This window comes from Leopardus geoffroyi, chromosome B4, assembly GCF_018350155.1.
Source record: "Leopardus geoffroyi isolate Oge1 chromosome B4, O.geoffroyi_Oge1_pat1.0, whole genome shotgun sequence".
Lineage (NCBI taxonomy): Eukaryota > Metazoa > Chordata > Mammalia > Carnivora > Felidae > Leopardus > Leopardus geoffroyi.
In genome coordinates this window covers 130,728,395-130,754,921 of record NC_059341.1, presented here as the reverse complement: position 1 = coordinate 130,754,921, position 26,527 = coordinate 130,728,395, and the positions used below count along the sequence as shown (strand labels likewise).

The following is a 26,527-nucleotide window of genomic DNA, read 5'->3' as shown; positions in this document are numbered from 1 at the left end:
CCAAACAGTAGTCCCCGTTAGTGAAATACAGCAACTGTTCATAAGGGGAGTTGAACCTCGTGGTTTCGAGCAAAAAAAGGAAATTGCCGAAGAATGCGTACAATAAGATCCATTTTTATAAATTAAACAATATGCAAAGTTAATGCATTTTGGAGGGACAGATTTGTACATGATAAAGTTAAAAAGGTGAGTGAGCCTTTGTCATTAAGTGTAGGCCACTTTCAGAGAGACGGAGTTTCTGAGAGCTGGTGAGTTCCAAGGAGCCTTATCTGAGAGATGGGGGAGAGAGAAGAGCCTGACCTTGCTGAGAGGCCGGCGAAGGAGTGAATCCATTTCCTCTGACATATATCTGTGCAACGTATTATATTTGTCTTTGCTGTTAAAGTTTCTTTTCTTTTTTTTTTGTTCTTATTTTGAGAGAGCTAGAGAGAGAGAGAGAGAGAGAGAGAGAGAGTGCGTGTGCGCAGGGGAGGGGCAGAGAGAGGGAGAGAAAGAATCCCAAACAGGCTTGGCAGCCTGGAGTCCACCATAGGGCTTGACCAGAGATCCAGACCTGAGCTGAAATCAGGAGTCTGACGCTCAGCCAACTAAGCCACCCAGGCACCCTTTTGCTGTTAAAGTTTCTGACAATACCGGCTTCTAGGAATGTGACTTTTTTCCTTATAAAAAGTTCTCTGCATTGCTGAACTCAAGAATAGAGTTTATATGTGGGGTATTCTCTGGGAGTGATGAATGTTAATTTTGCTTATTGGTGTTTTCCATTATTATCATTTTTTTTTTTTTTTTTTAGTTTACTCATTTATTTTGAGGGAGAGAGAGGGCAGCATGAGCAGGGGAGGGGCAGAGAGAGAGGGAGAGAGAATCCCAAGCAGGCTCCTTGCTGTCAGCACATGGAACGAGGCATGAGGCTCAATCCCACATTGACATTGTTACCTGAGCTGAAATCTAGAGTCAGTGCCTGAGCCACCCAGGCACCCTTCCATTGCTTTCTTAAATATTGTGGAGTGGTTATTACAAAAGAGAAGTTGATGAAATGGAAATAACAGGGGCTTTGGAATCCAGCACACCTGGGTTGATAGTTTTTTCCCACTTAGTACCTATGCTTTATTATCTCCTTCTCTTTGTTGTTTTCTCTTCCTCTTCCCTTCCATCCTGAAACTATACCTGGATTTAATGTTCAATATCTAGCAGTTATCATCACCTTTATCATCATCATTGTTAAAATTTATAGGGAATGATGTCGAATTAAATTATAGAATCTAGAACAGATAAGGCACTTGTAGATTTCAGAAGAGCCCTGTTCTTTTTGTCACAGTCTAAGCTGTATGTCTCCCCTGTAAAACTTAGTGTGAAAGTAGCTAGATTGCCTGTTATTACTATTATTAAATAACAGGTTGATTGATATAGAACTCACAGACCATGGGGCTCCTGGGAGGCTCAGTTGGTTGAAGGTCCAACTCCTGATTTTGGGTCAGGTCATGATCCCAGGATGCTGGGATTGAGCCCTGCATTGGGTTCTATGCTGAGTGTGGAGTCTGCTTAAGATTTCATTCATTCATTCTCTTTCTCTCTCTACCCCTCCCCCCACCACCCACCTGACCCCTTCCCCACTCTTACACTCTCTAAAATTAAAAAAAAAAAGGGGGCACCTGGGTGGCTCAGTCAGTTAAGTGTCCGACTTTGGCTCAGGTCATGATGTCATAGTTCGTGAGTTTGAGCCCCGTGTCAGGCTCAGAGCCTGGAGCCTGCTTCAGATTCTGTGTCTCCCTCTCTCTCTGCCCCTAACCCACTTGCACTGTTTCTCTCTCTCTCAAAAAATAAATACACGCTAAAAAAAATATAAAAAAGAATTTGCAGACCATAAATCTCACCCTTTTAAATTGATTTTAGTAGTTTTTAGTGTTGTGGCAGTTTTTAGTATAATCGTCAAGTTGTGCGTCTGTCATCACTAATTCAAGAACATTGTCACTACCATAGACAAGCCCAGTACCTGTTACCACTCATTCCCCATTCTGCCCTTTTATCCCCTAGAGCTGCTAATCTCTTTTCTTTATGGATTTGTCCATGCTGGATATTTCATATAAATGGAGTCATACAATTTGCTGCCTTTGTTTTTTTTCCCCCCACTTAGCATGGTGTTTTCAAGATTACCTGTTTGTCTCAGCACTTCATTCCTTTGTATTGCCCAGTAACATTGTTATGAATGTATCATACTTTACTTATGCATTCAGCAACTGGTGAACATTTGGATTGTTTCGACTTTTTGGCGATTATGGAATAAAGCTGCTTCGTACATTTCTGAACAAGGTTTTATGTGGATATGTGTTTTCAGTTTTCTTTCTTACACCAAGTGGAATCACCGGATCATATGGTAACTCTGTTTTAACATTTGGAGGAACTGCGGGCCTGTTTCCAAAGTGCCGTACCATTTTACCTTCCTGCCAGCAGTGTATGAGATTCCAGTTTCTCCACATCCTCGCTAAAGTTTACCTTGTTCCCGTAACGGGTGTGAAGTATTTTCTCATTACAGTTTTGATTTGCATTTCACTAATGACTAAAGATACTAAAGATATTGAGCATCTTTTCATGTACCTATTGGCCATTTGTACATCTTTGGAGAACTTCCTATGGAAATCCTCCGTTTTATCTTTATAGCTTTTTTTTTTTAATGTTTATTTATTTTTGAGAGAGAGAGAGAGAGAGAGAGAGAGCGTGAACGGGGGAGGAGCAGAGAGAAAGGGAGACACAGAATCTGAGCTGTCAGCACAGAGCCTGACGCGGGGCTAGAACTCATGAACCGTGAGATCAGGACCTGAGCCAAAGTTGGACGCTGAACCGACTGAGCCACCCAGGCGCCCCGTTCTTTACCCATTTTAAAGTTTGGGTTGTCTTTTTAAGAGTTCTGTATGTATTCTGAATACAGGCCTCTTATCAGACGTATGACTTGCCGTATTTTCTCCCATTCTGTGAGTTGTCTTTTCATTTACTTGGTGGAGTCCCCCCTCACTTTATTGAAGTATAGTTGACCCATAACCACGTATAAGTTGAAAGTGTACAAGGTTTTGATTTGGTACATTTATATATTGGGAAGTGACTGCCAGCATAGTGTTAGCTAACACCAGCCTCATGTCACAGAATTGCCATTTATTTTTTATGGTGAGAACATTTAAGATCTGTTTTGTTAGGAGCTTTTTTTTTTTAATGTTTATTTATTTTAGAGACAGAGAGACAGAGCACAAGTGGGGGAGGGGCAGAGAGAACCGGAGACAGACTCTGAAGCAGGCTGAAGGCTCCGAGCTGTCAGCACAGAGCCCGACGCGGAGCTTGAACCCACGAACCATGAGATCGTGACCTGAGCCGAAGTCGGACACTCAACCGACTGAGCCACCCAGGCGCCCCCCCCCCCCCCCCTTTTAATGTTTATTTATTTTTGAGAGGGCGGGGAGGAGCAGAGAGAGAGGGAGACAGAAAATTTGAAGCAGGCTCTGCACGGTCAGCACAGAGCCCGATGCTGGGCTCAAATTCACAAACCGTGAGATCACGATGTGAGCTGAAGTCGGACGCTTAACCGGCTGAGCCCACCCAGGCACCCCTTCTTCTTCTTTTTTAAAGTTTAGTTGTATTGAGTGGGGGAGGGGCAGAGAGCGAGCGGGAGAGAGAATATCTCAAGCGGGATCCCCGCTGCCAGCACGGAGCCAATGCGGGGCTCCGTCTCTCACAAACTGTGAGATCGTGACACGAGCCAAAACCAAGAGTTGGACGCTTAACCAGCTGAGCCACGCAGGCGCCCTGCAACTCTCAAGTATATAATATGGTATTATTAACTATAATCATTGTGTTAGGCGGGAGATTCCCAGAATTGATGGTGTCCTTTGAGCCCCAGAAATTGTTAATTTTGTTGAAGCCCAATTTATCTGTTGTTTCCTTTGTCACGGGTGTTTTTGGTGTCATACTGAAGAAGCTGTTGCCTAACGAGAAGTCGTAAAGATTTACTTCTGTGTTTTCTTCTAAGAATTTTGGGGTTTTAGGTGTGTGATCTGTTTTGAGTTAATTTTCTGTATGGGATGAGATAGCGTTCTAACTTCATTCTTTGATACGTGGGTATCCATTTGTTTCACCATTTGTTGAAGAGTGTTCTTTCTTGCTTCGATTTTCTTGGCATCCTCTTAAAAAATCAGTTGATTATAGTTTTAAGGGTTTGATTCTGGACTCTCAGTTGTAGCCCATTGATCTGTATGTCTATTCCTTAGGCCAGTATCACACTATGTTGATGACTGTAGCTTTGCAGGAAGCTTTGAGATCCAGAAACATGAATCCTTCTGCTTTATTCTTCCTCGGGATTGTTTTGGTACCTATAATTTTTCAAGGCTGTTATCTTTGATGTGCTTTCTCTGCGGAGACTTCATTTATAAACATCCAGAACAGAGACTAAGGAGTCAGAAAGGAGAACTTGGATTGTCTATGATTGAATCAGTGATGGATGGCAAAATAACTTCTGCTTGTTGAGCTCCACGTATGTATTTCTGCATCGTTTTGTGTGCCCACCACGTGTTAGACGCTGTGCTAGGTTGCAGGGAAACCACGGTGAACACACAAGGTGTCTCTGCAGTGGGCTCATGTTGGCTCCTCGCTTTCATGTTTTTGAAAACAGGGCGGGTATTTGATAACCAAAGGTAAGGATATAATCACAGCAGATGTACCATTGGTTGGAAAGTGCTCTCTTGCCATATGTGAATGTCCCATCCGTGAAAATTCTTACCTTGTTAATCTGCTAGTCTGAATGAAAATATAAATGGATGGAAGAAGAGGATGAGCGTCTTCCGGGGAGCAGTGTTGAGCACGTTGAAAAAAATTACAAAAGCATATTCTCATTTACACTTTTATGGGCACGTGTATCTCTTCCCATTTAAAAGTTCACTTAAAGACAAGGGCCTTGTGTCCCTTACCTTTCTTACTGATGACTGTCAATCACTTAACAGTACTTGAAAAATATTAGGTGTTCAGTACGTGTTGACTGAATCATTGAATGGGTCAAGCCATGAATGAGTGCTCAGATCATATCACCTTATACTAATAGGGTTTGCATAGCTTTTATTGACTGTCATTCTTGCCCTTCAGGATTTTGATTTAGTGGTTAACGTGAAGATGAGACACTCACTATGGTATACTGTTAGAAAAATCTGATTAAGGCATATGTCATATGAAAAGGAAATTGTACAAATAGCCTCAGTGCATTTTAATTTATACATGTTCGGAGTCACTCGGGTCTCTAGGGTCACAGAGGGTGATAGAGGAAGGGATTTCATGTAGGTTTCAAAGAACTGAAGGAATGCATATTGACAGGGGGGTGTGGCTAAAACTTCCAGACCAAGACGTAGTTCTCAGTAGGGGTGGTACTGTTGAGCCAGAAGACTTCTGGAAATGTGTGAATTTTTGGTTTTTGGTTGTCCTAGTGTTCAGGATTGCTGGTGGCTTTTAGTGGTTAAGGGCCAGGGACGCTAAAGTCTCACAGTTAGGAGTTGATTTGCCCCAGATCTCAGTTGGCTCCCCGTTTGAGGTACACTGAAAAGGAAACAATTAGCTGCACGAGGAAAACAGAGTTTATGAATGGTGTTTTGAAGCAAATACTATGTTTGTTTGGTTTCGTTTTTGCCATTGCAGAGGCTGCTGGCAGGGGTACGGTTAGAGTGGAATATAGTGATAGAACATCTTTTTTTTTTTTTTTTTTTTTTTCAATGTTTATTTATTTTTGGGACAGAGAGAGACAGAGCATGAACGGGGGAAGGGCAGAGAGAGAGGGAGACACAGAATCAGAAACAGGCTCCAGGCTCTGAGCCATCAGCCCAGAGCCTGACGCGGGGCTCGAACTCACGGACCGCGAGATCGTGACCTGGCTGAAGTCGGACGCCTAACCGACTGCGCCACCCAGGCGCCCCAGTGATAGAACATCTTAAGGACTGTTGCAGGAATTTATATTTGATCAGTTTGGATGATTTGATGCTCCTTAACATTTTCTTTTGTCTTATAGTTTGATTTTCTTCTTTTTCTCTTAGAACGAGCCTCTGACTCCAGGTTATCATGGATTCCCAGCACGGGACAGCCAGGTTGGTATCTGCTGTGTCAGATGGGGTGGGTGTGTGTATGTGTGTGTGTTCGTTCTAAGGATGCTCTGGTAGAGAGCATTTCCAGAAAGTGTTTTGGAGAGTGACATGGTTAGTTTCAGCAGTGCATTTACGTTTAAAGATACAAATAAAATACATGTCTTAATCCTAAAAGAATTGTAATCGCGTTTCTGAAATTGTGGGTGTTATGGGGGAAAAAATCAGGCACGCACAGACATAACTGCTTTTGTTTTCTCTTCTCTAGGCTGTTACAATAATTTTGTAACCTGGTTTTCTTGGTGTTTCATAATTCTAAGTGCTGGACTTGTCTCTTAATTCTCTGCCACTTAGCTCCTGCCTGCACAGATTTTTTTTGAGTCCTTGCAATAATCTGCAACAAAAAATTCCATTCTCCTTCCTGGGGGAATTCAACCTTACGGTTTTAATCAGGAAGGCTAACTTGAGAGAGGGAAGTTTCTGCTGCCTTTCTTTGTTACATTGGGAGCATGATTGGAAAAAAGCCCAGGCCCTAGTGTGGGTTAGAGCAGCACTGCTTCCTATGAGACGCCTTCTGGGCGGTTTAGGTGAATGTATAAAATGCCTTCCTTGTCCTTCTGCTGTTTGAAACCTTGGGCAGGTGGGGCTGAGGATGAGTTAGGGTAGAAGAACAGGTAACTGCTGCCTCAGAGAAATGGTGTGGCCTGAGATACCTACCCTCTGAAATTTAACCTCCTCGGAGCGCCTGGGTGGCTCAGTCGGTTAAGTGTCCGACTCTTGATATCGGCTCAGGTCAGGATCTCATGGTTCATGGGATCAAGCCCTGCATTGGACTCTGCGCTGACAGTGCAGAGCCCACTTGGGATTCTCTCTCTCTCCCTGTCTCTCTGCCCCTCCCCCACTTGGTTGCACACTCTCCCTCTCAAAATAAATAAACATTAAAAAAAAAATTTTTTTTTTTTTTTGAAATTTGCCTCCTTGCTGTTTGGGCATATTGATATTCTCCAGGAGATTTGAAAGGTTACCCCTAGTGATTATCTTTGAATGTCTATCCAACTTCCTCATAGGGTTGTCCAAAAAACCCCCAGTTTTAGGCTTGTCCAAGGGACATTGTATCATCAGAGTGTTAAACTGAAGGGTTGACATAGTTCCTGTTTCCAGAAATTAATTGAATCTCATCGGAGCCCCTGGAGCTGATCTTGAAAACTAGGTTGGCACCATAATCAGTGGTCATCTATTGAGTGGCCTTCAGTATTCCGAGTATTTGCCCCGTTCTTGCACTTTGGGTGCTGGGTTGGTGTCAGACTGGCCCCAGTTAGGGTGGGGAGGAACAGGGGGAGGGAAGGTGTTGTTCATCTCTGTGTTTATCTCCCAGGGGGATCGTCACTGTTGGGATCGAAGTTTGTCCCTAGGGAAGCTTTTGTTAAAAAGATACAGTCGTTTACTTCAAATCTTTTATTTTATTTTATTTTATTTTATTTTATTTTATTTTATTTTATTTTATTTTATTTTTTGTTCTTATTATTTTGAGAGAGAGAGTGCGCGAATGGGGGAGAGGGGCAGAGGGAGGCAGAGAAAGAATCTTCAGCAGGCTGCATGCTCAGTGCAGAGCCTGCCGTGGGGCTCAGTCCCGTGTCCCTGGGATCATGACCTGAGCCAAAATCATGAATCTGACGTTCAGCCGAGTGAGCCCCCTAGCCGCCCCTCAAATCTAAAGTCAGAGGATTTTTTCTTTCTGGTTTGGGTCTGCTCTGGAGCTCTTGTAACAAGCTGTGAACTTTATGCCCTTTGATAGTAGTTCTAGCTCTTGGTCACATATCAGGGAAGGTACTACTGCCTAGAGATCTAGCCCCCAGAGACTCTGTAAGCAGGGTCTAAAAGTGCATTTAGTCATTCACCTATTTAGAAATACCTACAGGCGATGCTGCTTTGCAGCCACTGTCGACAACTGCAGTCCTGTGGGCTACTTTAAAAGTAGTGACAAGTTCCGTTTCATCCTGTACTTTTGACCTAGGACCCTTAAAATACAAAGGATCATGGTCAGTCTCTGTCTACCCTTGCATATCAACGCATATGTTTACTTATTTATAAAATGTTGCTTATTTTGGATATAGACTTATTTTATTTTTTTTAATGTTTATTTTTGAGAGAGAGAAAGCATAAGCAGGGAAGGCACAGAGATAGAGAGGGAGACACAGTCCCAAGGCAGGCTCCAGGCTCCAAGGTGTCAGCCCAGAGCCCGATGCGGGGCTCGAACCCACAAACTGTGAGGTCATGACCTGGGCCAAAGTCGGACGCCCAACCAACTGAGCCACCCAGGCACCCCTGGATGTCGGCTTATTTTAGATGTAGGAAGGTAAGACTAATTGAAGTAAAGCATGGGAATAGACGTATTGAGTTTAAAAGGATCTGAAAGGTACTGTATAATGCTGTGTTCTTCCTGTGAGGATTACAGATCAATAAAAAACTAAGCAAAAGGAATTAAGAGGAATTTGTTAAAGCGTAGAAGTAGTCTTGTTGCTTGGAACTACTTTATTTTTCCTTTCTCTTGCGGTAGGGACACACTTCTGTAACCTGCGCATTTATCACTCAATACTGTCTCTGCTGTAGGCCTGTGCAGACCCTTTTGCCAAGGTTTAAAGCTGCTAATTTACTTTCAGGCACATTCCGACGGTGACAGGTTTATATTAGCATATTTTCTTGGGCTTTATTTTGTTCTCTGACTGGATCTTTGAATTAGAGATCTTAGAGCAGTGCAAACAGGCAAATATTGAATGGCTGCTTGTTTTATTTGATGAATACAGAATCCAAATGAGCCCCGCTAATTAATGCGCCTAACCTTGTGAACTCTCACTTTGTGCACTGAGATTTGGGGGACATGTATCAGTGTGCAACGCTGGTCACTGAGCGGCCTGAGCTGGGCAGAAACCGCACTTGTGATCTTTACATCTCCCCAGACTGGTCTGGCTCAGCAAATCCAGGATGGGGGTTGGGGGGGGGGGGGAAGTGAAGGTGAATTTTAACTATGTGTCTTTATTTGCCTTCCTTATTCTGTTGCTGTTCCTTTCTAAACAGATAGGAATCGTTCCCAGACAGGATTTGTATCAGCATCTCATGGTGATTTTAAAAGAGACAGTTACAATCCTGATCTTCCTAGAGCGCGGTCATCCGTGTTTTCCCCCCTCGTCCTCACAGCCACCTTTTGAAGTAGATAAAACAGAGGCGGGAAACTGAGGTACCCAGAGGTAAAGTGACTTCTCCGAGGAAACCATGCAAGGTAGTAGCTGCAAAAGAACTGAAATTTTCTTCTCTTTGTGAGGGCCCTTTCCTCTGTGCTGGGGAATCACTGACTCACACAGGCAAGAATGTGGTCGTGTGCACGAGCACCTGCTCACGCCTGTACCTTGTTTGTCGTCTGGCTTCATAGGCCCCTTGGAGCTCAACCACAGATCTAGGAATCCATGATCCCTGCTTAAGGATTATTACCCCTGGCTTTCTTAACACTAAGTATACCAGTATACCACTGTTCAGTGGTCCTTTTCATCCTGTTATGTAAGCTCCCGCCAACACATTTGAATTGGAAACCTGTGGAGGGAAGGAGGGGAAAAACCACCCGCCACCTCGTAGAGGTTGTGCTTTCTTATGTGCCGTTCCCTCAGCCTTCTTTCCCAGTCAGTTAGCAAGTTTTATGGGATGACAGTCCGCTGTGCTTATAGAGCTCTCCCCAGCACTTCACTGTGCTTGCTAACGAGCTCCGTGCGGGAGTGGAGGAGACAAACATTGTCCAGATTTGCAAAGTGAAAACCAGCTCAGAAAGTCCGACTGAGTGTCTCATCCGAGCCGTGCAGTTTGGGTTGATGATACGATACAGTGGTTTAGGTTCGTAGCTGTTTCTTTGTGGTTTAGGTATATGCGCAGATGCTTATTTGAGTATTGGTTCGGTCTGGAATATTTTGTGGGTTTGCGGTATTTTTAAATGAGAGAATATTTGTGTTGTTAGCTCCAGGGTTTATGGATAGGAGGGGCTTAGGAATAGCAATCTGATTAGAGAGGGCCTCAGTTCTACACAGCAAGCTCACTGTTTTTGCTGACATTGTTCATTTATTTAGGACGGCTTTCAGGGGGCTCCCGGAGAGCACGGTGTGAGTCCGAGTCCATCCCCTCGCCATCACTTGGTGCCACAACTTTACGTCTGCTACATCAGGGCGACCGTATAAGTCGTCATTCTAGCTGGGACACTCTCGAGAGTGAAAAGTGATGCTTATGTTGAAACAGCCCCATGCAAACTGGGATGAGCGGAGGTGTGTAGCCACCTTAGCTGTAATTCAAGAACCATAGGGGCACCTGGGTGGCTCAGGTGGCTTAGCGCCCGACTCTTGATCTCGGCTCAGGTCATGATCCCACGGTTTGTGAGATCGAGCCCTGTGTCGGGCTCTGTGCTGACAGCTCAGGGCCTGCTTGGGATTCTCTCTCTCTCTCTCTCTCTCTCTCTCTCTCTCTCTCTCTCTGTCCCTCCCCCACTGGTGTGCTCGCTCTGTGTCTTTCTCTCTCTCTCTCTCTCTCTCTCTCTCTCAAAATAAATAAACTTAAGAAAAAATTAAGAACTCTGGCAAATGTCCTCTTTTTAAAAAAAAATTCTTTTTTAATGTTTGTATGTATTTTTGAGACAGAGCAAGACAGAGCATTGGGGGAGGGGCAGAGAGAGAGGGAGACACAGAATCGGAAGCAGGCTCTAGGCTGTCAGCACAGGGCCCAATGCGGGGCTCGAACTCTCAACCACGAGATGGTGACCTGAGCCGAAGTCAGGCGCTCATCCGACTGAGCCACCCAGGCGCCCCTAGCAAATGTCCTCTTAACTGATGTGATCGGGGTTTGAGATTATGGCACAGTGCATTGCCTCACATTTAGCCCGCGCAGGAGCGAAACCTTGTCATTCGCTTTTGAGGTGAGAGAGGGAACAGACTCTTGGTTGGGTTTAGGTGTTGAGTCGGGTATGGAAGTGACAGTATTAAAATGTTAAAAAAACTAACGTTGTAAAGTACTTTTCAGTGTGCTTCCATGTTTGCTGAGTTTTGGTCTTCACAATAGCTCTGCTAGGTAGGTTGGGTTTTATTATCTCTACAGATAAGAAAACCAGTGGAGAGATTAAAAATTATTTTTTGTATTTTTACTTTTTGAGAGCGAGCGAGCATGTGCTTGTGCATGTGTGGGAGAAGGGCAGAGGGAGGGAGTACCTTTCTTTTTTTTTTTAAGTTTATTTGTCCTGAGAGCGAGACCAAGCATGTGAGCGGGGGAGGGGTAGAGAGAGAGAGGGAGACAGAGGATCCCAAGCAGGCTCTGCATTGCTAGTGCAGAGCCCATGGTGTGGCTTGAACCTGTGAACTGTGAAATTATGACCTGAGCCTAAGACTGACGCTTAACCAACTGAGCCACCCAGGTGGCCCAAGAGAGAGAGAATCCCAAGCCAGCCTCTCTGCTCAGTGGGGAGCCCGTCATGGGCTTGATCTCATAATCATGAGATCATGACCTGAGCCAGGGTCAAGAGTCAGAAGCTTAACTGAGTGAGCCACCCAGGCAACCCCCGGTGCAGAGATTATTAAATGGATTTCCCAGTGTTACATAGAGGGGAGGTGGCAGAAATGGACTTGAACCCTGGATTTTCAGCTTCCATGTCTTTTGTTTCCCTTTTGTGTTCTTCTGTCAATGTTTTCTCTTCTCTGAATGGGGATGTTCTCTTGCTAGTGTGACAAGATATTATGGAATCATTAGGGAATGTAGCCTCATGAAAAGGCTTCATGTGACTTGGAGGTCCCTTGAGTAACTTATTTCTGTCAAGTTTTCTTCCTTATTTGCTAAAATAGCTTATGGTCCACAGTTTGTCTTTTTGTATTTGTATAGTATTTTGTAAATATAAAGAAAAAATTGATGTCATGGTGTTAGGCTCTTTATCTTATTTTTAAAATGCTAGCCAGTGGCTTGCTAAAATTATTTTCCTTTGATTTTCTAAAATTCTGTTGAAAAGCTACTGTATGGACATGTTCAGGTGATTCACAGAAACAAAGGGGGAGTATCAAAAGAGATGTTCAAAGATGTGACTTTGACCGTTAGAGATTTCAATTGGGAGTGGCAGCCATACTTTTAATTTAGAGGATAGATTAAAAATGACCTAGGGGATTTCTTTTTCTTTTTTTTTTTCTTTTTTTTTTATTTTCTATTTTTTATTTTTTTAAATTTTTTTTTTTTTTCCCAACGTTTATTTATTTTTGGGACAGAGAGAGACAGAGCATGAACAGGGGAGGGGCAGAGAGAGAGGGAGACACAGAATCGGAAACAGGCTCCAGGCTCTGAGCCATCAGCCCAGAGCCCGACGCGGGGCTCGAACTCACGGACCGCGAGATCGTGACCTGGCTGAAGTCGGACGCTTAACCGACTGCGCCACCCAGGCACCCCGGGGATTTATTTTTCAAAAGCATTTTCTTTCTTAAGAATTTAATGACCTTTCCTTTTCTTCCTTTTATCCCCGGGATGAACTTTATTTTAGTAGAGGTTTTTATAAATGAACTTTCAGGGCTTTTAGGTATTGATTGGGAGCCATGGATGATAGCAAACACATTTTCTGTCATACTCATTTGTTTTCATGCCAAAGAAATGGTGCTGCTCTTCCTCCTTTGGGAAGAATTGGAACAGAGGACATGGGGAGAGTGTTCAAATTCTAGCTTGGTGCTGCTTTTAAGCTTAAAGACAGGAACCACTGGTAAAGCAATACTTTTTACATCATGACCCAGCACGTGCGTGCATGCGCGCGCACACACACACGGACACACAAATGTAACTTAGAATTAGTCTTCCAAATAGTACTTACCCTTACTGTACTGTAAGCATTTTCCATTCTTTTCCATTCCATTAAAAAAATTGTTGGTTGTGACCAGCAATTGAGCAAAATTGATTTCCTGGGCCTGCTAATAGATTGCAATCTGTAGTTTTGAAAAACAAAATTCTCATGATTGTTGTCCTTGAAAATGCAACCTTAGGGGCACCTGGGCGGCTCAGTCGGTTAAGTGTCCGACTTCGGCTCAGTTCGTGATCTCGCGGTTCATGAGTTCAAGCCCTGCATCCGGCTCTGCTGACAGCTCAGAGCCTGGAGCCTGCTGCGGATTCTGTGTCTCCCTCTCTCTCTGCCCCTCCCCTGCTTGTGCTCTGTCTCTCTCTCTCCCTCTTTCTCTTTCTCTCTTTCTCTCTCTCTCTGTCAAAGATGAATAAACATTAAAAAAAAAAATGCAACCTTAAAGAACTCCATATACTTTAGCAGTCACTTCTCTATGCCCCATCCCCCTGTAACCACTCATCTGCTTTCTGTCTCTGTGGATTTGCCTGTTCTGGATATTTCACGGAAATGGAATCATAGAACATCTGGTCTTTTGTGACTTGCTTCTTTCACTAAGCATAATGTTTTCAAGGTTCATCCATGTTGTAGCGCATGTTAGTACTGCATTCCATTTTTGGCTGAGTGACATCTCACTGTATGGCTAGAGGGAGTGTTCTTACGTGAGCCCACTGCCTGCCTCTGTGGTTCCGTCTCCTGAAGCTCTCTTATGTACACTTGGCCTTGGCCTCGCCGGGCATTCTTGAACAAGCTTGATTCCGGCTTCAGTGTGGAGCCACTGTCTCCTCTACCTTCAGACACGCAGTACTCTTCGCCCAGATGCTCACTGTCTTCTCATTCAGGTCACAGGGACAAAATTTACTCCTCGGGGAAGTCTTTCCTGACTGTACTCGCCTATAGATATCCAGATATACAACCTGACCTTCTTCAGATCTGTCGCCATCATCTGAAATTATGTAGTGCGCATACTTGATTGTGTATCTCTCCCACTAAAATGTGCTGTGCAAGCTGTGACTTTGCTTAGAGCAGAGCCTGATATGTAGGAGGAGATCAATAAATATTTGTTGAATGCATAAATTAAAATTATCTTGTTTAATGTTGACGATTTTGAAAGGTTTTAGGCAGGGAAGTGACGTGATTCATTATACATTTTTAAAAACAATATTCTGGCTGCTATGAAGAATTGAATTTTAGGAGGAGCAACAAAAAAAGCAGCCTTAGAACTCTCTAGGCAATGGCTTTATTATTTGCTGTCTTTAATATCAGTTCTAACTAGGACTTATTTGTCGAATGAGAAATTTTATTCCCCCGGCCCCCTGCCCCCGCCCCAGCTGGAGACTGGGTTAAAATGACTGGTTTAGAAGTAAATTGTTTCATACCCCTTCTGTATCTCACAACCTATAATAATTTTCTTACTGGCCCCCCTTCTAATGAAAAATACTTCTGCTTTGCTCTTCAGTTACATCCGAAATCGCTTTTTTTCCCTTTCTGCTAGGTTGTACAGAACCCTACTGTCAGCCTTCATGCGAGGTACATTATAAAATGGTCGCTTCTCCCCAATATCTGACATCAGGTTGCCCATCGGTGATTAGGGCCTTCTGCGATGTTGCCTTACACCCTCTAGTGGATGAAGGGCTGGGAAATGCTGCAGCATCTGGTGTTCTAACATTTTTCTTGAACCATGTAATCAGCTTCAGACTTACTCTTGCATTTTAGATCATTTCATTCTGCACGTAGTTCATAAGATTTTTTCCTTCTGGGAAAGACCATTTCACTTCGTCTGCTGCTGACTGCCAGGTGTCTAAATAACATGCTTATTCTGCTCTTTCTTGATTTACCAAGTTTAGACATCATATTTTGGCTGCCTACTGTTGGAGAGGAGATATTAACAGTTTTTTAGACATGGTCTCCTTCCTTCTAATGAGGTCATTTAGAAAAATCAGTGTTTATTCCCGATTTATGGTTACATAATAATTACATTATTGTGACTAAATATAGCCAAATCATAAAACATGATTATATTCCCTTTCATAAATACTTTTCCATTTCCCCTGGAGTTACCAAATATATACATACGTGTGTATAGAAAATATATATACATATATATTGCGTAAGAACTTAGAAAACACTATTGAGATATAATTTCCATACCATAAAAGTAATTCAATGTAAATATACTTATTCAGGGGTCTTATACAGTTTGTAGAGCTGTGCCATCACGGCCATAGTATGGTTATAGAATGTTGCCATATCCCCCCTGCCCCCAAATTTTCCTAAGTTTTTTTTGCAGTTAGTCCCACTCTCACCTCAGTCCCAGGCAACCGCTGATCTGCTCTCTGACCCTATCCTTTCTGGACATTTCATGTACATGGAATCATATGATGTATATATGATCTTATTTAAACAAAATTTTAAATGTTTATTAAAAACATTTTTTTTAATGTTTATTTTTGACAGAGACAGGATGCGAGTGGCTTAGGGGCAGAGAGAGGGGGAGACACAGAACCCGAAGCAGGCTCCAGGCTCTGAGCTGTCAGCACAGAGCCTGATGCGGGGCTCGAATTCATGAGCTGTGAGATCATGACCTGAGCTGAAGTCGGACGCTCAACCGACTGAGCCACCCAGGCGCCCCTATCTGGTCTTCTGTGTGCGACTTCTGTCACTAGCATAATGTTTTTGAGGTTCACCCATGTTGTAGTGTTTATCGCTATATCATTCCTTTTAGTTGCTAAATAGTATTGTTTTGTATGGATGGACTGCATTTTGTCAGTCCATTTACCAGGTGATGGGTATTTGGATTGTTTTCAGTTCGGTGATTATGAATAATGCTGTTATGAACATTTGCATGGAAGTCTTTGTGTGGACGTATGTTTCAGTTTCTCTTGGGCACATTTCTAGGAGTGGAGTCGCTGGGTTTTGTGGTAAGTAAACGCATGCTTCACTTTAAGAAACTACTACACTGTTTTCCAAAGTGGCTTGATTTTATCTACCTTTTTGATTATACTGAGTATGCATTGGTAGCTCATTGTGGTTTTGGTTTGTATTTCCTCATACTGAAAGATGTAGAGTTACCTTCTCGTTTGCTTATTAGCCATTCGTATGTCTTCTTTGTTGAGATATGTGTTCAGGTCTCTTGCCTACTGTTTATTTGGTTCATTTATTCTCTTAACAAGTTGTAAGAGTTCTTTATATATTTTGGATACAAGTTCTTTGTGAGATTTTGCAAGACAACTCTTTCCCCTCCCCCCCCAGTAAAGCAAAACTATGTTTTCAACCTTATTTGCGAAATTTGGATAAACTCTATGTAGCTCTCTTAGGAAAGAGACGGTGGAAACAGGCATTTGACTGTCTTTGTTCAGGCCTGGTGATGGCTCCAAGGAGGACTGGCAGGTTTACAGTGGCTTTGTGTTTGGCTAACATAGCCTTCTCCAGATTTTTGGTGGCAGGCATGTTTGGGCAAGAAAGCTCTTTGTGTAGTGACAAGCAGTTATGCTGCTTTCTGCATGTCCTGAGGGACGTGATATGCTGAAGGATCGGCCATGTTCATTGGCCTTTTTTTTCCTTCTTTAACCAAGACACTGTCGCGTCTGTGTAAGGCTGGTTCATGGAAATTCCTCTGGATACACACACATAGACATACACACACACGTGCATGCGCAGACTGCATCCTGGCTTTGGGTTTAACTATCAGCTCTGCCATTGCAGGCTCCGTGACTTTGGGCAGGTTTTTTTCCTTCTGTGAGCCTCAGTTTCTTCATCTATAATATAGGACTGGTAGCTACTGTGAAAGGTTGTTGCAGGATCAGAGATAACATACATAAATTTCCTGGCATGTAATAGGGTCATTAAATCATTTTTCTCATCAGTTTTATGGGAAGGAGGCCTTAGGGAAGCTTTTATAAGGGAATATTTAGTTCTTACAGTCTCTGATTTAAGTCTTTCTCTCTCCTTTTTTTTTTTTTTTTTTTTTAATTCACCATGTAAAATGAATTCTGGCTGTAGATTTGAAATTTCTACCTCAGGAACATAGCTTTACCTTACTTCCAAGAATAATACGCCTGTGTGAGGGGAGTGAAGCCTGCATAAGTTTGTTTACCTAACTCATTATGGATCTTGAAAGCATCAGTAGAAAGAGGGGGTCCGTTCTCAGACCGTCATGACTGGAACGGAATCTGGCCAGACTGCGCCGACGTCCACGGCTCTCTACAGCCATCGTGCTCGCTCTTTGCCCCTCGCACATATCTCTTCCATGGTGCATGGCTCTTCAGAGTCCTTCGCATCTCGGTCCTGGATATTTATTTCTTCCTAGTGCCTTTTACTTGCAATATTTCTCCTGTTCCCAGCAGACTCCTAAGTATCCTTCAAGATCCCTGGTCATAATTTAACTGGGATGTATGAAACCTTTTCTTACCGCCTCTAATCGTTTGAGCTCCTCGAACATGCCATCTGCCTGAGCATTTCTGTAAGTTTCGAATCAAGGGAGTTTGGGAAGTTTGGTGAAGACTGAGCAAAGTATTTAACTTCTCCAAGGCTCAGTGTCCTCATCAGTGGAAGTGAGGAGGGTAGTACTTACTTTTGTAAGCATTACATTTTTAAAAATTTCCTAGGTCAAGAGCGACTTACTGGTTGATGTGATGTTTCACTGCCTATACCTTCTGTTTTCCACGTAGGCTAGAAAGTCTTTTCTCATCCCTGGGCTCTGCTGGGTCTGATTTTGTGGTTGTTGGCGTATCCTGCTTCCTTGTGGAAATAGTGGGACTTTTCATCACGTAACTTCCTACCTCTGAGTCCAGCCATACTGCTCTGGATCTGTGGATGGATGAGTGATGTGAGCAGGGAGCGGGGAAATGATGGCTGGCTTGTCTTCTCACCCCTCTTCTGTACATGGTTTCTTTGTCACATCCTGGCAGTCATGGTTTGCCTATTTGGACTCATTTTGAGCTTGCTGTGATTTTAGGCTGTCAGAACAGTTTGGATCTCTTGACCCAGATCCTTATTATTTTGCAGATGGAGGGATTATAACTTCTCTGCTTGGCTTTCCAGTAGATTGGCCTAATACTTTGTATGTAGGCAATTGATCTGTGTTGTAATGAGAAGTTTAATATGGCCTTCAAAAAGAATGAAGGATTATGAATCACTGGAACTATTTATAAATTCCTTTGTTAGTGGTTTTCAAAATCAGGTAATTCGTCTCTTTAGGGTTGTTTAGAGCAGCCAAGTAGTTAGTAAGCATAAGCAGCAGATAGTCTCACAGCCAGAGTTGGCTACCATTTTGTGAGTTACTTTTAAGAAACATTGGGGTGCCTGGGTGGGTCAGTCGGTTAGGCAACTGACTTCGGCTCAGGTCATGATCTCGCGGTTCGTGAGTTCAAGGCCCGCGTCAGGCTCTGTGCTGACAGCTCAGAGCCTGGAGCCTGCTTTGGATTCTGTGTCTCCCTCTCTCTCTGTCCCTCCCCTGCTCATGCTCTGTCTCTGTCTCAAAAATAAATAAAACATTTGAAAAAATTAAAAAAAAAAAAAAAGAAACATGGTAGAGCTCCTCAACCCTTTGTTCTTCAACAGACAACCCGTGGCAGATGGTTTAGAATGAAACCAACTAGTTACATATAAGATAAAGCAAAAGCCCCCATAGTTGGTGGCCAGTGTGGTTATGTATTTCAGTTATAGATTAAATATTTTTATTTTCTTGATAGCATCAGCTTATGCCATTATGCTGAGCTGATCTACGGTTGATTTAGAAAGGCGGGGGAATTAAGATCTTTGTGTTAGAAAATTTTGTGCCACCAGAAAATTTCAGTAAATTCTGGGTAATCATACACTTAAACAAAGGCACAGCTCTCATCTCACTGGGTAGCATTATTCTGTTTAGCTTTTATCTGTTGAGAACTCTTCAGGGGATACTGTTAAGTGAATACCATGATTGGGCCCCAGTCTTTTTCTTTCTATGTTGGGTAAGGTACTCTGTGTTTTAGCCACACTACGGGATGGGGTAGTGTAGCTTTGAAATCAGATGTGGGTTTTAATTCCAATTTCTTTACTTATGGCATTTAATGTGTTGAAATACCACCCTTTGCCACCATTTATTTTTTAATTTTTTAAGTTAAAAAAATTATTTTTATAAGAGAGCGAGTGCACACATGCGTGAGTTGGAGAGGGGCAGAGGGAGAAAGAGAATTTTTTTTTAAATTTATTTTTATTTATTTTCAGAGAGAGATAGCAAGGGGGGAGGGGCAGAGAGAGAGGGAGACAGAATCCCAAGCAGGCTCTGTGCCATCAGCACAGAGTCCAGTGGGGGGCTTGAACTCACGAAGGTGAGATCGTGACCTGAGCCAAAGTCAGTAGGTGGATGCTTAACTGACTGAGCCACCCAGGTGCCCTGAGAGAGAGATTAAGAGAGAGACAGAGAGAGAGAAAGGGAGAGGGAGGGAAAGAGAATCTTAAGCAGGCTCCATGCTCAGTGCAGAGCCCAATTCAGGGCTTGATCCCATGACTCTGGGATCATGACCTGAACCAAAGTCAAGAGTTGGACGCTAAACCTACTGAGCCACCCAGATGCACCCCTTTACCACTGTTTAAGTCCCACTTCAAAGGCTGTCTCCTCCTTTAAGTCTTGCGTGATGCACTTATTTGGGAACAGATTCTTAATGTCCTCTGAGCTCCCAAGGCACGTTATTTCCACTTTGTAATAGCATTTTATCACTGCCTATTATTTTATGATGACCCATAATGTTCTGTGAGAATAAGGATCCTGTCATACTTCTTTTTTAAAAAATTATTCGCTTATTTACTTATTTACTTACTTTTATTTGCATTTATTTTATGCAGAATTTACCCCTTTTTTCCCCTTCTGTTTCTTCTGGGATATCTTTTTCTTCTGTGCAACTTCCTCTTCTGGTTTAGGACCACTCTGCTCTTTTTCTGTAAGGATCATCTCAATGTGGCAGGGAGAGCTCATGTATGGCGGATTAATCCACCCATGAGCCCTACAAGTTCTCTGCCTCATCTTGGGGACTTTGTTCACCTGGATGTGCTCAATGACCAGAGACTCTGCATCTAGACCCTTACATTCAGCTTTACTCTCTGCATTTTTAAGCAGGTGCAATAGAAATTCAGCAGTCTTTTTGGGCCACCGACTTTGTGTCCAGCCCCACTGTTTGGCCTTGGGCACACCTACCAACTCCACCACAGTAGCGACAGAATGGCACGTATTGCTTCTGCAAAGTGATGTCTTTCAGGTATTTGGTGGCTTTTCGGATATGCACACCCTTGATGGCCTGGGTAGCTTCATGTGTGTTCTTAAAGTGAACACGGAGATTTGCACCTCTTAATTTGCATGATTTTGTCGAGTTTTCCGGGTCAAGTGAATAGCAAACTATTTTCAGAGATCACCTCAGGCCACTTATGGGAAGAGCACCTTTTTTTTTTTAAATTGTTTATTTATTTATTTTGAGAGAGAGAGAGAGAGAGCAAGCAAGCAAGTGAGCAGGGGAGGGGCAGAGAGAGAGAGAGAGAGAAAGAGAATCCCAAACAGGCTCTGTGCTGTCAGTGCAGAGCCTGGTGCGGGATTTGATCCCATGAACTGTTGAGATCATGACCTGAGCTGAGATCAACAGCTGCCCGCTTAACCGAGTCACCCAGGCACCCCTGTCTTACTTCTTGATATTCTGAAATACTTTGCTCAAAGTAAGTACTCAGTAGGAATTTGGTAAAGGGATAAATTAAACAGTAAACTTTCGCCTTCTTGAACTATAGACACTACTCTGTTGGGACTTTTTCCTGTGGAAGATTAAAAAAAGAAACTTCGTTCGGGCTTTCATTAGGCTTTTTACCTTTGCCTTGCCAGAGCTATATAAAAAATTAATACACAAGAAGGTAGATATCTGATCTTCAGCAGGAGAGTGCCTCTTACAAGTTTAATGGTTTTGGTCAAGTGGATCTTAAATGTAAATCTGCCGTTTTGTGGAGCCATACAGAGCTCTTAAACCACTCAATAAACATCCTTATTGAATTAGTAGAACTTTGTGTATCTTTTATTCTTAGGATTTTTCATTGTTCCTTAGAGTACTTTCAGCCTGTCCTCTTGAAGCTTTGTGGTATCAGGTGGATCATAGAATCATCATCTAAGCTAAAGATGCTTTGAGTTCCTGAATTCTGTTACTTCCTTCCTGGTATGGGGAGCCCATGCATTCATTCTAGCAGGTGTGTCTTAATTTTAGAGTAACAAGTGAGGGTTCCCAGGAAGAGAGAGCTAGCATGAATCAAACTTTGACTATGTGTCAAGCCCTGTATGAAGCATTTAGCAAGTTTTATTTTATTCCTCCCATTTGCAGGTGAGGAAACCAAGGCTCAAAGAGATTTAAGTCATTGTCCAAGGCTTTGTAGCTGATAATGAGGAAAGTTGGGTTTTAAATCTAAATGTGTTAGATTGAAAAGTTTATGTTATTTCCACTGAGAACATGTCGTTTCCTTATTTACTTTTCATTGAATGTTTGGGGGTTTTTGTTGTTTTTCACATTTTACTTGCATGTTTGATTTTTCTTTAGTCAGTAGAAATGGTATTATTTCCCTACTGGTTCCCCTCCCCAGCCCTATACTGAGGGGTGATAATTTGTATTATATTTCTATAGTCCTGTATCTTTTACAGATCACTTTCCTGTCCATTTTCATTTGATCTTGGACGTGTGGGGACGGGGAGGCGGGGGGAGGAGGCCGGATCTTAATCTCCATTGGCAGATGAGGGAATTAAGGTGCCTGGGGTCGTGAGAGATTTGCCAAAGGTGGTAATAAGTGGCGGAGAGAGAAGAGCATAGCTTTTGTTTGGAAGAGGTGCGCTGACCTTCAGGCTAAACTTTGTAGCCGCAAAGTCTTTTTCATCTGAAGTACGTGGACACAGTATGGGAAAAATGTGAGTGGCGTGGTCCTCCTAGAAAAGATTTGGAGGACGTGGAGCCCCGCCCTCTGGGCTTCCTCTGACCCCGAGGCCCCTCGGCTGGCCGGAACCCGGTTTGAGAACCACTGGGGAATAATCAAAGAACCTTAGCGTCCGGCAGATCTGGGCTCACAGTTTTAGTTTGTGCCTGCTGTTTCATCTCTCTCAGGCTTGGGTCCTCATGTGCAACATGGGTAGGATTGCTGACAAATATTAACTAAAAACCATGCTGGAGCCTGGCACGGGGCCCCCTCGGCGTCTCTGGAGGAGAGCTCTAGGTGTCAGGGAGTGTCAGCACTCACCGTGTGTGGGGCGCCTGCCAGAGGGGGTGGGGAGCTCGTCCCTGAGGCCGGGCCCCCAGGAACTGACAGCGCAGGCCTTCGTCCTCGACCCAGTGACGACATTCATCAGTACTTCAGAACAAGGGTGGACACACAGGTTTTGCGAAGGATCCGAGAGCAAATGTTGTGGGTTTTGGGGCCCCTGTTGCAGCCATTCAGCTCTGTTGCTGTAGCTTGTGTGCAGCCATAGATAGCATGTAAATGAACGAATGGGGCCGTGTTCCAATAAAACTTTATTTGTGGGCTCTGAATTTCATGTAATTTCCACGTCCTGAAATACGCTGCTTCTGATTTGTTTGTCCCCCGCCATTTAAAAAATGCAAAGACCGCGTAAGTCATGGTCTGTATGCGGGTTATACAAAAACGAGTGACAGGCTGGATTTGGCCCATGGACCATAGCTTGCCGACTCCTTATTTAGACAACTGCTTGTTGATAGTAAGTGCAGTTTTTGACCCAGTGGGAATACTTTCATTTAAAACTGATTGCTAGTAAGGAAGTATTGATACCAGAAAAGGCTTAATTTTGCAGTCGAAAAAGGTAGGATTTTTTTCCTCTCCCACTCCTGTCAGGAATTGTTCCATGCTCACTACTTTCTTTATCCTCTACCACATGGCTAAAATTAAGCAGCTGTCGTCCTGTTGGTAATGCCTGCGTGAAAAAGTTTCTGAATAAAGACCGTGGTACAGTGGGAAGACCATGAGTCATGAGGAAATCAGGAAACTGGCTTTTCACTAACTTTGACTTTGGATATGTCACTTTACTTCTTTGGGCCTTCAGTTTCCCCGTATAAATGAGGAAATTGGAGACCATAGTATCTGAGCTCTTGGCCTACTCTGACATGCTCTGATTCTACCTTTTTTTTTTTTTTTAATGTTTATTTATTTTTGAGAGAGACAGAACGTGAGGGGGCAAGGGGGAAAGAGAGAGGGAGACACAGAATCCGAAGCAGGTTCCAGGCTCTGAGCTGTCAGCACAGAGCCCGAAGTGGGGCTCGAACCCACAAACTGAGATCATGACCTGAGCCGAAGTTGGATGCTTAACTGACTGAGCCACCCAGACGCCCCTCATTCTACTTTTAGTTGTCTGGAAGGTGCTACTAGACAGTTTTCATGTATAGAAACTTCAACAGTCAGTATATATATTTTTAAAATTATTACACATTGTGCGGGGTTTCACATTGTATCAGGGAGTATTTACCAAAGCAGTTTATTCCCGCTGTGCTAATGCTAGCCATTTCTGAAGTGAAAGGCAACCGTGATTTAAATTCCACCTACGTTACCAACACTTCCTGTTCTGCCATCCTGAGCTAGTTAACCTGTTTGGAGATAAGCTGCAAATGCAAAGTGAGGGGGACTGGGGACATGGGAAGAAGAATATCCTGACTATGTAGGGGCTTGGGAAAAAGTTCATAACTGGAAACCTTTTCCCCTCCGAACCTGAGTCACACTTGAAGGACTCTTGGCTCTCCTGGGGTGGGAGGAAAAAAGGGACAGAGCAGCAGAGCAAGTGGCTATGTCTGTTTTTGTCAACAGAGGGCACCCAGAGCAAAGCAAGTGCTTTGTGACCCAGGCTAGGCTCTGCTCTGCTCCCCAGGCAGGCACGGGGCCGCGTGCAGTGGACTCACTGTGCGTCTGTTTCTCGCAGCCTGTTTTATCCGTGCCCACAGTCTCAGACGTTTGTCCCTTGCTAAAGTCAGGTATTTTACATGCAGTCATAATACTTATTATTTGTTTCCGCCGTAAGTGGAAAACCAGTTCCTTCCATGTCTTGGAGTGAATTCACTCAAGTTGTAAAAGTGTGGGCTTTTGGGTGGATGTGCAGTCTCAGGTTCTAATGTAGTTCAATCTCTGGGGAACAGATAGTCCTGAAGGAGCACTCAGGATCTGTGTGGCATATTGAAAGGAGACTTTGTCCTGTGGTTTTCCAGACCAGCAGCATCAGCATCACCTGGGAACTTCCTCAGATTCGTGGTCTGCCCCCTCCCTCAGACCTACCAAAGTGGAAAGTCTGGGGAGGGGACCCAGCCTCCTGGTTCAACAGGCTCTCCAGGTGTCTCTGATGCACGCTTAAGCTGAGAACCACGGCCTGAGACTTCCTGAAGACTGCTAGAGTGTTCTTCATCATCGCCATTTTCCACATGAGAACACCAAGGCTAAAGGTTTCGTATATATAATAAGTGGTAGATTAGGGATGTGAGTCCTGGTCTGACCAGAGCCATGCTACCGTGTCTGCAAAGAAAATAGTGAAGAGACACTGTATTGTTTAAATTCATTAAAAAAAAAAAAATCCTAAAATCTTTTTCTTAAAAGTAATATACATTCGTCAAGGAAAATTGAGAAGATCCAGTAGGCCAAAAGAATAAAATGAAAATCGTCTTAATATATGTAAGTTTATCTTTTCATTGTTTGTTGGTCTACTCTGGTTTCTGTGCAGCTGTATTTGCATCTACACACATTGTAAACTTCCTTACAAAATGTCATCATGCTGTACAGACTTTGTAGGATGCTTCCAGCTCCTTCCCACTCTATTGTAAATATCTTTTCATGCCAGTAGCTATTTTTTAAGTTTATTTATTTATTTTGGGGGCTAGGGGGCAGAGAGAGAGAGAGAGAGAGAGAATCCTAAGCAGGTTCTGTACGATCAACATGGAGCCTGACACGGGGCTCGAACTCATGAACCGTGAGATCATGACCTGAGGCGAAATCAAGCATTGGATGCTTAACTGACTGAGCCACCCAGGCAACCCTACCATTAGCTATTTTTATAGCAACATTTTTCATGGCTGCCTAGGGTTCCATTTTAAGTTTCCATCCTAATTTTTTCTGAAGTTCATCTGAAGTTGTTTTGATGCTGTGGTAGTTAGGCTTTTAGGAGGAGTGGGATACCGGGTGCTGTGCTGCGAGTGGCTTACCATATTACAAGGAAGGCAGTAAATACAAATTATGGCTGAGGAGAGAGCATAGAGCTGAAGGGGCAATACTGAGCCTGAGGTTTGAAGTTAAAGTGAGTCCAAAAAAAGGGGAAAAAAATTGAAGTAAATTCAGAAGGATTAGGAATGGACTAGGGATCTGTGCGTGAGATGGGTTAGAAAAGTGAGAAAGATGACAAACAGTTTGATGGCACCAAAGGCCTGCCTTTTTTGCCGCCTTTTTGATAGAGAGGCTGACCTGCTGGAGGACAGCATGAAAAAACTGGGCATAAGACTTCTATAAATAACAGTTATTATTTATTGAGTACCTTCTGTGAGCCAGGCATCATATGAATCATTTACATAGATTTTCCCATTTAACTTTTATCACCACCGCGTGCATTAAATGCATTAGGTAGTGTTTCTCCATTTTGCAGAAGTGGAAACTGAGAGTGAGGCAGAGTCATGTGGTCACGCACTGTGATCGGAGCCCAGATTTGTTGCAATTCCCAAACCTGTGCTTCCACGTTATCATTTATCTTCATTCCTTTTCATGGTGTTACAGGTCATTTGTGAGCCACGGCTGCCCCTGCGGGGGTGGTGGGGTGCGGGGAGGCGGGGGTGTGCGGTGTGTGCTGGGAGGGGTGGGGGAGGTTTACTACCTTTTCAGGGACAGGGAAGCTAGATGTGGAAGGCAGGACGCTAAAGTCCAGACAGAGTGGGGGTGGACTTTAAGACCCCAAGCAGAGCTGCCATCGAGCCCAGTTACCTTGGGAAAGGTGTCAGCCTGTGCAAAAGGAGCAGTTGATAGGAAGGCTCCAGGGCTGGCGTTTGGAAACAAGGGGCGGCCAGAGAGTTAAACCTCCCTCGTTACGGTTCCCTTCCTAAAGGAGGTGGTGATTCTTTTGAGGCGTTTGAGAACAGCTTTATTGCATATAATTTGATACTATGCAGTTCATCCATTTCAAGTGTGCACTTCGGTGGCATCTTAGTTACGTTCACGGAGTTGTGCAGCCATCACCGAGGTCAATCTTAGAGCACTGTCATCACTCCGAAAAGAAACTGTGTACCCCTAAGCCATCATGTCCCAATCCCTCTATCCTTCTTACCGCACCCCCCCCCCCCAACCCTAATCAACCACTTGTCTCTACTGTCTGTCTCTACAGATGTGCCTTTTCTGGATGTTCCATATAAAATGGATCCCATATAATGTGATCCGATTGTGTCTGGCTTCTTTCCCTTGGCATGTTTCCAGGGTTTCTCCACGATGTGGCATGCATCAGTACCTCGTTCTTTTCTGTTGTTAAGTAATATTCCATTGTGTGGACAGACCACATCTTCTTCGCGTGTTTATGTTGGGAAGGGAA

At 43.6% G+C, this 26,527-nt stretch overlaps 1 protein-coding gene and 1 pseudogene across 25 annotated transcripts in view; one reads left to right on the top strand and one right to left on the bottom strand.

Annotated features, from left to right (window-relative positions):
* RBFOX2 (RNA binding fox-1 homolog 2) overlaps window positions 1-26,527 on the top strand; it is a 287,044-nt gene that overhangs the window by 85,624 nt on the left and 174,893 nt on the right. For 24 of the 25 annotated variants that reach the window (XR_006709578.1, XM_045466982.1, XM_045466980.1 and 21 more), the window contains exon 2: window positions 6,054-6,104. The exons of the other annotated variant lie outside the window; for it this stretch is intronic. Coding sequence is in view for 22 of the 24 variants with exons in the window: in XM_045466982.1 (XP_045322938.1) it covers window positions 6,054-6,104 (51 nt within the window). In the remaining 2 variants the exon portion in view is untranslated. The remainder of the gene's footprint in view (window positions 1-6,053; window positions 6,105-26,527) is intronic. 25 annotated transcript variants of the gene reach the window in all.
* LOC123591007 lies at window positions 19,456-24,382 on the bottom strand (annotated as a pseudogene).